The 15603-nt window shown below is 45.6% G+C and overlaps 1 protein-coding gene across 3 annotated transcripts in view; it reads left to right on the top strand.

Annotated features, from left to right (window-relative positions):
* Nucleotides 1-15294, top strand: part of GATA5 (GATA binding protein 5) — a 52100-nt gene extending 36806 nt beyond the window's left edge. For all 3 annotated transcript variants that reach the window (XM_048499046.1, XM_048499044.1, XM_048499045.1), the window contains exons 3-7: nucleotides 2205-2374; nucleotides 6777-6902; nucleotides 9244-9331; nucleotides 12754-12878; nucleotides 14542-15294. In XM_048499046.1, the coding sequence (XP_048355003.1) occupies nucleotides 2205-2374; nucleotides 6777-6902; nucleotides 9244-9331; nucleotides 12754-12878; nucleotides 14542-14694 (662 nt within the window). In that variant the 3' untranslated portion in view covers nucleotides 14695-15294. The remainder of the gene's footprint in view (nucleotides 1-2204; nucleotides 2375-6776; nucleotides 6903-9243; nucleotides 9332-12753; nucleotides 12879-14541) is intronic.
* The last annotated feature ends 309 nt before the right edge of the window (nucleotides 15295-15603 follow it).

Here is a 15603-nt window from a genome sequence, read left to right as displayed (position 1 = left end):
TGTTATTTATTTATTTATTTTGATTGATAACCCATTCTTCCTGACAAGTCGGGCTCCGCTTGGCTTGCATCATAAAAACCACAATTAAAACATACTTCAAAAATTTAAAACTATCCAGATTATACAATAGCGCCATAAAATACCAATTTTGGGGGCCAGTCAGAGGGGAAGAGATGGCACAAGGGATGATTGAAAATCTTAACTACAAGGGAAGAAACAAATCTCAATAACGAATTGGAAGGGAGGGAATGAAGGGGAGGGGAGGAGAAGGGGTCTGGCTAGATGACAATATTTGCTCTCCCCAACTATAGGCCTGACTGCATATCTCAGGGCCCTTCCACGCATGCAGAATAATGCATTTTCAATCCAATTTCACAATTGACTGTAAGTTGATTTTGCTATTCCTCATAGCTGTAAAGAGCACTGAAAATGGATTGAAAGTGTATTATTCTGCACGTGCGGAAGAGGCCTCAGGCTTACAGGCAATAAGTCCTGCAGGGCCTGGGTCACATTCCAAAGAGAATTCCACCATGATTCCACCAGTGGTTCAACTGCCTTTCTGGAACTTTGAGATTCACAAACACACTTTTTTTGTATTGTCAAACATAAGAATATAAGAACTAGCCTGCTGGATCAGGCCAGAGTCCATCTAGTCCAGCTCTCTGCTACTCGCAGTGGCCCACCAGGTGCCTTTGGGAGCTCACAGGCAGGATGTGAAAGCAATGGCCTTCTGCTGCTGCTGCTCCCGAGCACCTGGTCTGCTAAGGCATTTGCAATCTGAGATCAAGGAGGATCAAGATTGGTAGCCATAGATCGACTTCTCCTCCATAAATCTGTCCAAGCCCTTTTTAAAGCTATCCAGGTTAGTGGCCATCGCCACCTCCTGTGGCAGCATATTCCAAACACCAATCACACGTTGTGTGAAGAAGTGTTTCCTTTTATTAGTCCTAATTCTCCCCCCCCCCCCACCCCCAGCATTTTCAATGAAAGACCCCTGGTTCTAGTATTGTGAGGCTTTCATGGCCAGATTCAAATGGTTCTGGTGGGTTTTCTGGGCTGTGTGGCCATGGTGGTCCACCAGACCATAACCACACAGCCTGGAAAACCCACCAGAACCAACACTTTTTTTGTCTCACGGGAAAGATGGGTTTTGAAGGTAACAAAGAAGGTATTTTTGGAAGGCGTTCCAGGCATTAGGAGCAATACTGGGGAAAGGGCGGGGTCATGAGAGAACAGGAATCTGAGGAGAGTGTGGGTGGAGGGAGAAATTCACTGATAGGGAGATACCAGCAGAGGTGGGATCCAGCAGGTTCTCACCAGTTCCCGAGAGTGGGTTACTAATTATTTGTGTGTGCCGAGAGGGCGGCTTTTCCGTCTCCACGCCCTCGCCTCTCCGAGAGGCATCCTGCCTTTGAACGTGAAGGTTTCATATAGCAATTGCGACTAATCATGTAACTCCCTGAACTGGGTTAATCCCTTTCAGGTACTGCAATTCATGGATTCTCAGCCTTTCGTACCTTTTATCTCACCAGTCTCTATCAAAGAACCTGTGTGTTTCACCATTGCTGTGTTCAGATTTGTGAGTTGGGGCATTTTCTATAATGTGATGATGATTTAGAAATGACCTGGTGCAAAAAAAATGGGGGGGGGGCTGTGGTGGGGTGGCTGCCCATGGGGGGGGCATCCAACTCAGGTTTTGCCCAGGGCTCAGGTTTGCCTAGGTACGCCTCTGCCCCCTTTGCTGAGGGTGGGTTGGCGAGGGAACCTGTTACTAACATTTTTGGATCCCACCACTGGATACCAGGATACAAAAGCCGAGATATACAAGGAGGCAAAGCTATGGAGGTCCTTCAAAAGTAAGAAGGAGATTTTTGTGCTGAATCTGAGAGCAGACAGAAAGGCAATGTGAGAATTTAGGAACAGGGACCGCTCGAGATGGCAAGAAATGGTTTTGGCAGCTGAGTGCTGTTTAGAAGTGAACGAGTGAGACGCAACAGCAGAGGCCCAAAATGGACGTGGCTGCAGTCAGGAAGACAATAAATGATCAGTGCATAAACTGGGGTTTTCACTATGAAGCTAGAGAGGGGGTTGAAGAGTTGAATACTTCAGTACGTTAAGGAAATATTTGTAAGGCTAAAACGGGTCCTTCCCTGAGCACCAAGCATTTAACAAAATCTGCCTTCTTCTTTATGTTTCCACTGCAGAGTTCTTGGAAGAATTCCCAGGCGATGGCAGAGAATGCGTCAACTGCGGGGCAATGTCCACCCCCCTCTGGAGGAAGGATGGCACCGGGCATTACCTGTGTAATGCCTGTGGGCTGTATCACAAAATGAACGGCATGAACCGGCCCCTCATCAAACCGCAGAAAAGGCTGGTAAGGGTGACCAAATGCCGTCTGGAAACCTGTTGAATTCAGGGCTCGTCTTGCCTGATCTTCGTGTTTGGGGTTGAGGGGAGAGAAAAGGTTTCTTCCTTACTAATGCGTTGGGCAATGTTCTTGCCCTGAATTTTCTAAATGTACACAGCTGCTTGTCTAGAAGAAGAAGAAGAAGAAGAAGAGTTTGGATTGATATCCCCCCTTTCTCTCCTGCAGGAGACTCAAAGGGGCTGACAATCTCCTTGCCCTTCCCCCCTCACAACAAACACCCTGTGAGGTGGGTGGGGCTGAGAGAGCTCCGAGAAGCTGTGACTAGCCCAAGGTCACCCAGCTGGCGTGTGTGGGAGTGCACAGGCTAATCTGAATTCCCCAGAGAAGCCTCCACAGCTCAGGCGGCAGAGCTGGGAATCAAACCCGGTTCCTCCAGATTAGAAACACGAGCTCTTAACCTCCTACGCCACTGCTGCTCCTAGGGCACTCTTGTCATTCTTCGAAGGAGCACGTGGCAGCAGATATAGGACCTTTCTGCCCAAATCCCCTAAAGTGTTTTTGAAACTCTTTTCAGTCCTCCCCTTTACAATGATGTATGTCTGCACTCACCACCTCAAAATGTTTCCTGGCCACCAATTTGTGATTTCTCGTGTGGGTTTTTTTAAGTTCTGTGTTGAACTGATGCTGCAGTGCTTCACAGTGTCATCCTGCATTCTCTACTCCTTGTATTCTCGATGCTTAAAAAATCGCCCCCCCGAAAAATAAAAGCACAGAGAAATGCTGCAAATAAATACGGGGGGTGTTGGGGGGAGCTCAGAAAATGGCATCAAGGATCTTCAGAAGCCCCAACAAAAACAAATCATCGAGACCATTAAAATCAGAGCTACAACAAACCCAAACCATAAAAACAACCATTTGAGAAAAGCTGAGAGCGAGTAAAAAATAAGCTAACCGGAGTGGGGAAATCAGTCCTCAGAACTGATCGTAGCCTGAAGGTGGGGATGTCCAAGTTCCTCCCCGCCCCAGAATTCCCCCAGTCTGTGTGCTCTACCACTCAGCCACAACTTTTCCCTAGTTGTGTGTTTGTTCTCGTGTTTGCTAGCAACGTTTCATTCCATCTTTACCGTTTGGTTTGGTTGAGCAGCAGACTCTTATCTGGTGAACTGGGTTTCTTTCCCCGCTTCTCCAGATGAAGCCTGCAGTGTAACCTTGGCCCAGTCATGGTTCTCTCTGAGCTTTCTCAGCCCCACCAAGAAAAGAAGAAGAGTTTGGATTTATATCCCCCTTTCTCTCCTGCAGGAGACTCAAAGGGGCTGACAATCTCCTTGCCCTTCCCCCCTCACAACAAACACCCTGGGAGGTGGGTGGGGCTGAGAGAGCTCCGAGAAGCTGTGACTAGCCCAAGGTCACCCAGTTGGCATGTGTGGGTGTGCACAGGCTAATCTGAATTCCCCAGATAAGCCTCCACAGCTCAGGCGGCAGAGCGGGGAATCAAACCCGGTTCCTCCAGATTAGATACATGACCTCTTAACCTCTTACACCACTGCTGCTCCAACCTCACAAGGTGCTTGTTGTGGAGGGAGGGAGGGAAAGGAGTTTGCAAACTGCCTTGAGACTCTTTACATGAGAGAAAGGCAGGGAATAAATCCAAACGCTTCTTCTTGGGCGCTGGAGCCATGGGGCATGAGGAAGATTCAGTTTTCGCTGGTGCTAGCAAGGGCTGCTGAGAGGCTGGGAGGGCGTGAGGTGGACTTGATTGAATTAAAATGAAATGACAAAGGACCACCTCAGGTGGAGTCAGAAACTGACCCAAACTATGTCCTGTCTCAGTCTGATTTCATTCTAGGTGCAATTGATTAGTTTATCACTCCAGGAGGGAGACTCATTCACATGTATGGACAGGGTGGAGTTAAAGCAATTACCAGGGGACATTTTGACAATAGGTTAGAGCATTCCTGGTCTCAGCCATCATTTTATTTCCTCCGCACTGGTGACTCATTTTAAAGTTATACTTTCCAAAATGAGGGAGGAACTGTGGCAGGCCGTTTTTTTCCTTGTCAAACACATCAAAGGAAGAGGATTTCAAGGGTGGGGGCCTCCTGGACAGCCTTTCCGCAGTGAGGGGGTGTCATGTGGGCAACAACAGGAGAGAGGGATGTGGCTAGGGCTGCCAACCTCCAGGTGGTGCCTGGAGATCTCCCGGGATTACAACTTCTGTGGAGAAAATGAATGCTTTGAAAGGTAGACTCTATAGCATAAGACTTCATTCAAGTCATTCTCTTTCCCAAACCCCAGGTGTTTCACAGCCTGGGGTTGGGAATCCTGTGGATCTGACTCAATATATGGTCTGACTCAGTGGTGGGATCCAAAAATTTTAATAACAGGTCCCAATGGTGGTGGGATTCAAACAGTGGTGCCGTCGTACACACTCACCTCCAGTCCCTATTGGGCAGGGAGGCTGCTTTAGTAACCCCTTCTCAGCACTCAGAAAAAAATTAGTAACCCCTTCTAGAGAAGTGGTGAGAACTGGTTGGATCCCACCTCTGGTCTGACTCAATATATGGCACCTTTAACAAGGTCTGGGAAGATCACCAGGGCAGTGTTCTTGCCTTTTATGGTGGTTAAGAACAGGTGCACTCTAATCTGGGGACCGGGGTTGGATTCCTCGCTCTGCCGCCTGAGCTGTGGAGGCTTGTCTGGGGAATTCAGATTAGCCTGTACACTCCCACACACGCCAGCTGGGTGACCTTGGGCTAGTCACAGTTCTTCGGAGCTCTTTCAGCCCTACTCACCTCACAGGGTGATTGTTGGGGGGGGGGGGTGGAGAGGGAAAGGATATTGTAAGCCCCTTTGAGTCTCCTTACGGGTGAGAAAGGGAGGTTTAAATCCAAACTCTTCCTCCTCCTCCTCCTCCTCTTCCAATAAAGGTTGCCCATGCTGTGCCAATTGCCTGGAGAAAAAAGGTCCTATTGTTTTAAAATAGGCATACCCTGTTTCCTCGAATATAAGACGTCTCCTGAAAATAAGACGTAGCAGAGGTTTTGCTGAAGTGTGAAATATAAGGCATCCCCCGAAAGTAAGACGTAGCCAAGTTTTTGTTTGGAAGCATGCCTATCAAACAGAACACCAGACCATGCAGCTGTGGAGCGGAAAAATAAGACATCCCCTGAAAATAAGACATAGCGCATCTTTGGGAGCAAAATTAATATAAGACACTGTCTTATTTTCGGGGAAACACAGTACAATTCTGTCTTAAGCAGAGTTACTCCAGTCTAAACCCATTGAAATGAATGGACTTAGACTGGCGGAACACTACATAGGATTGGACTCTTCGTGGAATGTTGCTAACAGGTGTGTTAATTACCTGGGTGCCATGAAAAGCATCAGCTGCCCACTTTCTTTCATTAAGCTTCTATTAAAGGCACAGGGCACTTTTTCACCAGACCTGTTTGGCCATCCTACCCACCTATTAGGGTGGCCAAGATGGTTTCCATGCCATGAGTGGGGATGGCTTCAATTAATGCCTGAAGTAGGAACTGTACGTGTTCTGTTGTGTTTTGATCTGTCAATCTGGAACCAGGTTTGATTCCCAGCTGTGCAGCTTGAGTTGTGGAGGCTTATCTGGGGAATTCAGATTAGCCTGTGCACTCCCACACACGCCAGCTGGGTGACCTTGGGCTAGTCACAGTTCTTCTAAGCTCTCTCAGCCCCACCTACCTCACAGGGTGTTTGTTGTGAGGGAGGAAGGGCAAGGAGATTGTAAGCCCCTTTGAAAAGTCTCCTACAGGAGAGAAAGGGGGACTATAAATCTTCTCTTCTCTTCTTCTTAATATCCCATAGAAGAGTCCTACACTTGCAAAAACACCCACAATCAGTGCCTAATAAACTATGCTTTGCGTTTAGCGTTCCAAAAGCCCCCTTGATCAGCTTTATTCATTCCAAAAAAATAAAATAAATAGACCTCTTTCAATTTCAGGAAGTGGAATAAAATAAAAAGAAGAAGCTGTCTGCTCCTTTGGGAAAAGAGTCTGTCCCCATAGCAATCTAATATTAGGTAACCCTTTCATTAAAAACATTCTTTGGTGGCTCTTGCTCTGGATTCTGAAATATTATTTGTTGGCAAAAATCCGTTTAACTTCAGTGGAAGGGATTAAAGGGACCTCACCAAGCTTTGTTGCAACAGTTTTTTGAAAAAAAAAATATTGCAAATGGAAGTGATCTCAGCGGCCAGTTATTTGCTCCAAACGAATTCGGTTATCTTTGTGTCATATGGACATTTTTCATCTTCCAGGAAACGGGTTTAAGCAGCAATTCCATCCCACTTTATCTAATTTGGTCGTTCCGCCTCCCTCGTCTGGGCGAACAGACAGCATCTGAGGAGATTGTTTGCTTTTTTCCCCCTTTTCAGTCCTCCTCAAGACGCGCGGGACTCTGTTGCACGAACTGTCATACTACTAATACGACGCTCTGGAGACGAAATGCAGAAGGAGAGCCCGTATGCAACGCGTGTGGATTATACATGAAACTCCATGGGGTAAGCAGTGGTGGGATCCAAAAATTTTAGTAACAGGTTCCCATGGTGGTGGGATTCAAACAGTGGTGTAGTGCCAATGGGGCTGGGTGGGGCATTCCGGGGGCGTGGCCGGGCATTCCGGGGGCAGGGCATTAATAATTTCTCTGTTACTGTAAAAAACTCTTACTGTTAAAAAAAAGTTCCTAATTTCCAGCTGGTATCTTTCTGTCCATAATTTAAACTCATTATAGCAAGTCCTATCGTCTACTGCCAACAGAAACCACTACTTCTCCTCTAATTGACTGCCTGTCTTAATACTTTCAAAGACTTAATTTTGTTTCTAGAAATCAAAAGAAGGATGCTTTCCTTAAACAAGGAACTTTACCATATTTCTAAAACATGTTTTTAAAACAGTCCAACAGGGGGAATTATCCCGTTTTCTACCTTCGCTAACCAGCCACTTAGGAAACAACAGGACTTTATGATTTTTGGACCTAATGGAATTTCTAACGGAAAAGCAGACCCGATTAGTAACCCCCCCTCGGCACACAGAAATAATTAGTAACCCACTCTCGGGAACTGGTGAGAACCTGCTGGATCCCACCTCTGGGGGTAAGGTGCCAGCTGCTTCATTAGCTCCTGTGTTTCCATCAGTACTGTAGGGTATAAATCCAAACTCCGCTTTCTTCAAATCGGCAGCCAATGTCCTTGTTCCAAAGGGTCTACCTAAGAAGAAGTTGGATTTATACCCCACCTTTCTCTCCTGTAAGGAGACTCAAAGGGGTTTACAATTTCCTTTTCCTCCCCCCCCCCAACAAACACCCTGTGAGGTGGGTGGGGCTGAGAGAGCTCTGAAAAGCTGTGACTAGCCCAAGGTCACCCAGCTGGCATGTGTTGGCGTGCACAAGCTAATCTGGTTCACCGGATAAGTCTCCACAGCTCAAGTGGCAGAGTGGGAAATCAAACCTTCTTCTCCGGTTTAGAGTGCACCTGCTCGTAACTACTACATCATGCTGGCTCCTAAGAACCCTACTGGAAAAATTTTTGCCACAGCTGAAGTTTCTTTTTTTCATATTTTTAATTAATTTTCTAAAATGTAATTAACAGATGTGAAAAAGGAGTATGAAACAAAAAAGGAAAAAAGAAATGCAGCTACCTGTAAATTATATGCCTTCTAATACAATGGATCTTAAAATTATAACCCTAATATCGTTTAGAGAGAACATTCTGTAATTTTAAAATTCGTTACCTTCTAACCTTTAATTCCAAAACAGCAATAAGCATCTAATAATCAGTTATTTATATCTTAATCATTCACGAACGAATAAGCTTACTATTATTATTAATCTTACATAATCAATTTAGCCCCAAATTTAAAAAAAACACAGTTCCCATTTCTCATCAAACTCTGGCGTTTCAAGACCATTTCCAATAATGTCACATACTTTGAAGGCACTATGCAATTCAGGGAAGTAATGTTTGCAGAATGTCTCATTGAAATGGTTGCGCAAGTCAGGGACGCGTTGGCTTCTGGCGCTCCATGCGGCTGCTTCGAATGTGTTCTCAGTTTGCGAAAAAGAAAGGAAGAATGTCAAGGAAAGAGAATGGGAGCTTAAATCCTCTTCCATTGTTTTAAAATTGGAAGGTTTGAAAACATGGATTTGGGCATCCATGCATTTGTCTCAGGGACAGAGGAGTATTATATTTTATAGCTAATTCTCCTCAGCCCTTGCAGGGGGTGAGGTGGTGGTGGGGTGTTAGGAAATGAATAACATCTATCAGGAAGTTCTCCAAACATTGTGTCTCATACATCTGTTACCCAAGGACTGCCGACGAGAAAAATAGCCTTCTGTGAAGGACAAGGACATGGTGTAGTTAGAGCAATACGCAATATATATAGAGGGGAGAGAATGTATGTGTATAGAAATGCTGCCATAAGCCAACGAGGAAGCCGGGGGTACCTGAAAGATTTATTGTGGCATGAGCTTTCGTGAGCTATGGGAAATGTTCTCCGTTGACAGAAACAGCTGCATGAAAAAATTGTGAACAGTTGGGTCAAAAATCCTATGAAATGTAAGAGAATCAGTTTATTGTCGAAGGGACACAGCCCGTAAAACTCACCAGAACCAGAATCGGTTTTGTTTTTCCTTTTTCAGCACACATCTCAGAGACATAAAATAGTCACAACACAAAATAGTCACAACACAAAATAGTAGCTGTTCCTGCGATTTTCTCCTAGCTATGCTAAGCTCGTTTCTGGCCTACTGCAAGACAATTCCATGGTTTTGATTGAAAGCTAAATGAAGGGAATCAAAGTTTGCTCATAAAACCAGGTCTAACTTTCATCTTGGTTCCCGTCAAGGTGCCGAGGCCCCTGGCTATGAAGAAAGAAAGCATCCAGACAAGGAAGAGGAAACCTAAAAATATTACCAAAGGCAAATCTTCAACAGGTAGCAATTTTTGTGACTTTCTGTCTTGGTGTTTCCAAAACTGCTTCTTGACTAAAGGAGTAATTGAATTGTGGGATGTACTGAATAGCCTGGCAAACTGGTGGGAGAGCTTGGGGGCAGATTTTTACTGATGGACTGGCAAAAAGGCAAATCAGTGGTTTCTAGATTAAATCAAGCCTGAACTTTCCCTAGAACAGGGGTCTTCAAACTATGGCCCTCCAGATGTTCATGGACTACAATTCCCATCAGCCCCTGCCAGCGTGGCCAAGTGGTAGGGCTCATGGGAATTGTAGTCTATGAACATATGGAGGGCCATAGTTTGATGATCCCTGCCCTAGAACCTTAAATGACTAAAGTGAGGCTATCACACTTTGGTCACATTATGGCCCCTTCCACACATGCAGAATAATGCACTTTCAATCCACTTTCAGTACACTTTTCAGCTGGATTTTTCTGTGCGGAAGAGCAAAATCCACTTGCAAACGATTGTGAAAGTGGATTGAAAGTGCATTATTCTGCATGTGCGGAAGGGGCTTATGAGAAGGCAAGAAGCACTGGAAAAGATAATAATGCAAGGAAAAGTTGAAAGCAGCAGGAAAAGAGGAAGGCCCAACAAGACGTGGATTGGCTTTATAAAGGAAGCCGTAGCTGTAGCCCTCAGTCTGCAAGACCTGAGCAAGGCTCTTAACAATTGGATATTTTGGAGGACATTCACTCATAAGAGCCCTTTGGCAATTGGGCGGTATACCAAATCCTATTATTATTATTATTATTATTATTATTATTATTATTATTATTATTATTATTATTATTATTATTATTATTATTATTATTATCATCATCATTATCATCATTATCATCATCATCATTATCATCATCATTATCATCATCATTATCATTATCATTATTATCATTAATAGTAATAATAATAATAATAATAATAATAATAATAATAATAATAATAATAATAATAATAATAATAATAATAATAATAATGAGGAGGAGGAGGAGGAGGAGGAGGAGGAGGTTGCCATAAGTTGGAAGCAATTTGACTGCACTTAACGCACACCCAATGGTGGGGTAGCTCTAGAAACTGCCAGATTCCTAGAGCTACCGGCTGTCACTTACGGATTTTCCCCAGAAGTGACATCAACTTGCTAGCAGTGCTCTCAGATTTTGGAAAAAAAGAATCCTTCTCACCACTGGTTGGACTGCCAGCTGGCAACAAGCGTTGTAGGCATGGGTCTAATACTGTGAAGGGTAACAGGAACGGGCCATCCAAAAGTACCAATCACTGTGTTTAAATTCTAACCTGCCTTGTAATCCACAAGGATCCCTGTAGCAACTTGTATGCAACAAATAATGGAGACTATCCAAATAGCTTAGTGTATACATGCCATTAGAAGAAGAAGAAGAAGAAGAAGAAGAAGAAGAAGAAGAAGAAGAAGAAGAAGAAGAAGAAGAAGAAGAAGAAGAAGAAGAAGAAGAAGAAGAAGAAGAAGAAGAAGAAGAAGAAGAAGAAGAAGAAGAAGAAGAAGAAGAAGAAGAAGAAGAAGAAGAAGAAGAAGAAAGAAGAAGAGAAGAAGAAGAAGAAGAAGAAGAAGAAGAAGAAGAAGAAGAAGAAGAAGAAGAAGAAGAAGAAGAAGAAGAAGAAGAAGAAGAAGAAGAAGAAGAAGAAGAAGAAGAAGAAGAAGAAGAAGAAGAAGAAGAAGAAGAAGAAGAAGAAGAAGAAGAAGAAGAAGAAGAAGAAGAAGAAGAAGAAGAAGAAGAAGAAGAAGAAGAAGAAGAAGAAGAAGAGTTTGGATTTATATCCCCCCTTTCTCTCCTGCAGGAGACTCAAAGGGGCTGACAATCTCCTTGCCCTTCCCCCCTCACAACAAGCACCCTGTGAGGTAGGTGGGGCTGAGAGAGCTCTAAGAAGCTGTGACTAGCCCAAGGTCACCCAGCTGTCGTGTGTGGGAGTGTACAGGCTAATCTGAGTTCCCCAGATAAGCCTCCACAGCTCAGGCGGCAGAGCTGGGAATCAAACCCAGTTCCTCCAGATTAGATACATGAGCTCTTAACCTCCTACGCCACTGCTGCTCCATTAGAACTATCTAGGGCTCAGTGATGGAACTTCTACTTGGTGCTATGTTCAGTCCCCAAGAAGACGGGTTGTAACTCACTGATAGAACATCTGCTTGGCATACAGAAAGTCCTAGGTTCAATTCTTAATCTCTCAAGTTAAAAGGAACAGGTGATACAAACCAGGTGAGACTCTGGAGAGCAGTTACCAATCGGAATAGATCATACTGACCTTGAGAGCCCAGTGGTCTGGTTTAAAATCAGGCAGCTTCACGTTCTTCATTTTTTAAGGGCCCCATCAACCTCCCTTGCCTCCCCATAGTGAACTCTCAGCACTTTACAAAGGAACATACAAATATCATGTAGACAAAGAGAGAAAAAATCTAACAGCATTGCAGCTCCTTGGCTTGAACTATTGACACCTTTTGTGGCTCGCTCTGGAGGTCATACTGCCTGGAGGTCATACTGCCTGATCCTTTTAACTTGAGAGATCAAGAATTGAACCTAGGACTTTCTGTATGCCAAGCAGATGTTCTACCAGTGAGCAAGTAGAACCCGTCCGCAAGTAGAAGCTCAGGTGAGCTCAGATCTCCCTAAGATGGCCTAGATCAGTGGTGGCGAACCTATGGCACTCCAGATGTTCATGGACTACAATTCCCATCAGCCCCTGCCAGCAGTTGGCCATGCTGGCAGGCCAGTTAGCCTTCCAAGCCAATCACTCATCACTCATCTTGCTTCTACCTGTACTGATGCCCAACAGTTTCATTTTTATACGTGTTCAGGAATAACATTTGTGTCAAACTTCTGGCAAAAGTAATTTGGAGATCTGAGGTGAAGCATCGTTCATATACTGGATGGCACCCACTTTTATTTATCCATCTAGGTGTCTATGATGCCAGTTGGCCATGCTGGCAGGGGCTGATGGGAATTGTAGTCCATGAACATCTGGAGTGCCATAGGTTCGCCACCACGGGCCTAAATCATAGGTGTCAAACTCAGGCCCTCCAGGTGTTCATGGACTACGATTCCCATCAGCCCCTGCCAGCAGGGCCAATTGGCATCCTAGACACCTAGATGGATAAATAAAAGTGGGTGCCATCCAGTATATGAACGATGCTTCACCTCAGATCTCCACATTACCTTTGCCAGAAGTTTGACACAAATGTTATTCCTGAACACATATAAAAATGAAACTGTTGGGCATCAGTACAGGTAGAAGCAAGATGAGTGATTGGCTTGGAAGGGCTTCAGAAGATCTGGAAGTCCTTCAATTGTGGTGGTGATTCTAGCCATAGTGGTGATAGTATTTTGCTTTGTCTTTGTTGCTGTCTAAATCCTTTCAAACTATCCTGTCTCAGGGTCCACAACTTCAACCACCAATTCCCCTTCTTCCGTCACAAACTCCGAAAGCACCGTCACTTTAAAAACGGAACCCACTGTGACATCACAATATCCGGGACCATCTCTAGTGTCCACTTCCCAGGTAAAGTACAACAGGAATTTCCACCTCGTAGTGTTGCCTAAGAACCGACATAACATAATTTGCACTCCCTCATTCAACCAAGCATCATACAGTTTCTTAAAGTAAAATTAAAAACTGTTCCATTCAATCGATTGCATTTAAAAGTTGGAGCAAAGATTACTTTGTCATCCAATGGCTGTTAAGTCCAAGGATGTCATCAAAGCTTGAATGTATTGTCGAAGGCTTTAATAGCCAGATTCAACTGGTTCTGGTGGGTTTTCAGCTTGAATGCCTTCTTAAATGAGCCATTGAAATGGATCAGGCTGGCCTTCCACTGGGGAGAACTTGGCAAACCAGAAGCCCTCACCAAGAAGGCCCTGTTGCTGGTGGGTGACAACTTCTGAGACTTGATGGTGTCCAGCTGACAGCTGTTGATGTTATAAAAGAGCCATTATGTCCTGGACACCATTTTCCCCTGCTAAGCCTGTCCACAACAGACACTTTGTGAGGGAGGTGGGGCTGAGAGAGTTCTGAGAGAACTGTAACTGGCCCAAGGTGACCCAGGAGTCTTCATAAGGAGGAGCAGGGAAACAAACCTGGTTCTCCAGACTAGAGCTCGACGCTCATGTGCAGGAGTGGGGGAAATCAAACCCGATTCTCCAAATTAGGGTCCACCACTCTTAACCACTATGCCATGCTGGCAAAGGCCCAAAACCAGCATGGCAAGAGAAAGGAGGGGTTTGAAAAAGAGAGTGGTTCAGAGGAATGCAGGGAAGAGAAGACCAGAGGGAAGGGATACCAGCAGTGGCGTATCTGCCTAGGGACAAATGGTGTATCTGCCTAGGTACCCCTTGTCCCCGGGCGCCACTCTTCTGGTCACGTGGGGGGCGCAAAATCAGCCCCCCACGTGACTAGGAAGTCCTGTTGTCTCGTCGTTTTCGTGTGCCTCAACCCCATCCGAGGCACGCAAAAAACAACGAGGCAGCAGGACTTCCTGCTGCCTCCAAGCGCCCTCAACCCCACCCTGGACCCCCCCTCTCTTCCTTCCCGCCTGCCAGCTGGGCTCAGAGCTGAAGTCCTGGCCTCGGAGACCTTCTTTTATAAGCACTGGGGGTGGGGCTTGGGGAGCAGGAAGTCCCACCCCTTCCTACTCCCCAATCCCCACCCCCTGGCCTCAGTGCTTATAAAAGAAGGTCTCCGAGGCCAGGACTGCAGTCTCTTCTGGCCTGCCCGGAGGGGAGGTCAAAAGAGACTGAAGGCTGCCGGCTGGGAACCCAGCCAGCAGGGGCAATCTGGGGGGGGAGGTGGGCACCCTAGACCTTGCTCATGTCCATGGTGACATGGGCGGGGTCGAGGGCAGTGGGGGTGGAGCCTGGGGGCATCAGGGGTGGAGCTAGGGTGGTGGTGGGCAGAGCCTGGGGGGCGTCCTGGAGACAATTTGTCTCCGGTCGCTATTTGCCCCTGGTACGCTTCTGGATGCCAGAGCTGAAGGACAATTAGGAAGCGAGGAGATGGGACCATGGCCAGGGACTACAGAAGACTGAAGGCTTCCATGTATGTTTTGAACCAACTAGGCTGCATATTTGGTTGCAAGTGCCATAACGGATCTCGATAACCGTTGCCCAGAAAGCACTGTCTCTAACCCTGACAAACATGCTTGTTTCTCCACGGTAACTTCTTATAGGGTCCAAGCCCGTCTGAAGACGCCCTGGTTGACGGTCATCAGTTCAAGTATGAACCAGAGGATTATGCCTTTTCTTCAGCCCCGGTGCCGCAGCAGTCAGGACTAAGCGTCTCTCTGCGCCAAGACTCATGGTGTGCCATGGCGCTGGCCTAACAAAAGGTCTTCCATTTTGAAAGAAGCGTGCTTCAGAACAAGCTTTGAATTTTCTGTTTAGGATACCGGTGGATGGCCAGCAAATGGGATCTCCTGCCTTTTGTCTTTTGAGTCTATAATCAACACAGTCCAATTTTTTTAAAGACAAATTTGTTTTTCTCTCCCTTGACGGAAGACACATCACACAGATATCAACTGAGCACGGCACGACACCTTCTTCGTGACCCAACTGTCTTGGTACTTGATTTGCTCCAAGTTTTAACTCACTGGTGGTAAACGGGAGGAATGGGGACTTCTGTGGTTGGGAGGGAGGTTTCTCTCTTCCCCGTGATGCAATCGAAAGAAATAAAGTTCAGAATCTGTTTTATTCGTGCTGATTTCGCCCTCTCCCCCTTTCGCGGCTCCCCTATGTGCAATTTTAATCCCCTTCCCAATAAAGACTATGATAGAACGTGGCACCAAGTAACTTAATTTTATTAAAATGTAAACGGGGTTGCCTTCCTGATGCTTGTTGGTGACGGTTGGGTAAAAAGGAGAGGAAACCCCAATTGTTGTTTTTAAATTTTGTTGTTGTATATTAAAAATCCTCCTAATACTGTGCTCATTTCTGGAGTGTCTTAATTTATCACTGTGAAAAATAGGGTGTGCGCAGAAATCCTCTTGCGGTCCTTCTGTCAGGTTGCCAGGTCCACCCGTGGCCCGTGGTTTTTTTTGGGGGGGGGGTTGACCAGCTTGGGAAACTCCTGGAGATCTGGGAGTGGAGTCTGAGGAGGACAGAGAACTCAGAAAGATATGGTGCCATTAAGCTTGAGCAATGCCGAAAAAATTCGGTAAAATTCAGATTCGGCTTTATTCCGCTTTCAAATTATCGTTAAAGCCGAATCAGCCGAATTCCTGATTTGGTATATA

The sequence above is a fragment of the Sphaerodactylus townsendi genome, linkage group LG05 (genome assembly GCF_021028975.2).
Source record: "Sphaerodactylus townsendi isolate TG3544 linkage group LG05, MPM_Stown_v2.3, whole genome shotgun sequence".
Classification (NCBI taxonomy): domain Eukaryota; kingdom Metazoa; phylum Chordata; class Lepidosauria; order Squamata; family Sphaerodactylidae; genus Sphaerodactylus; species Sphaerodactylus townsendi.
Note: the sequence above shows the minus strand (reverse complement) of the source record. Positions and strands in the feature narration are given on the sequence as shown.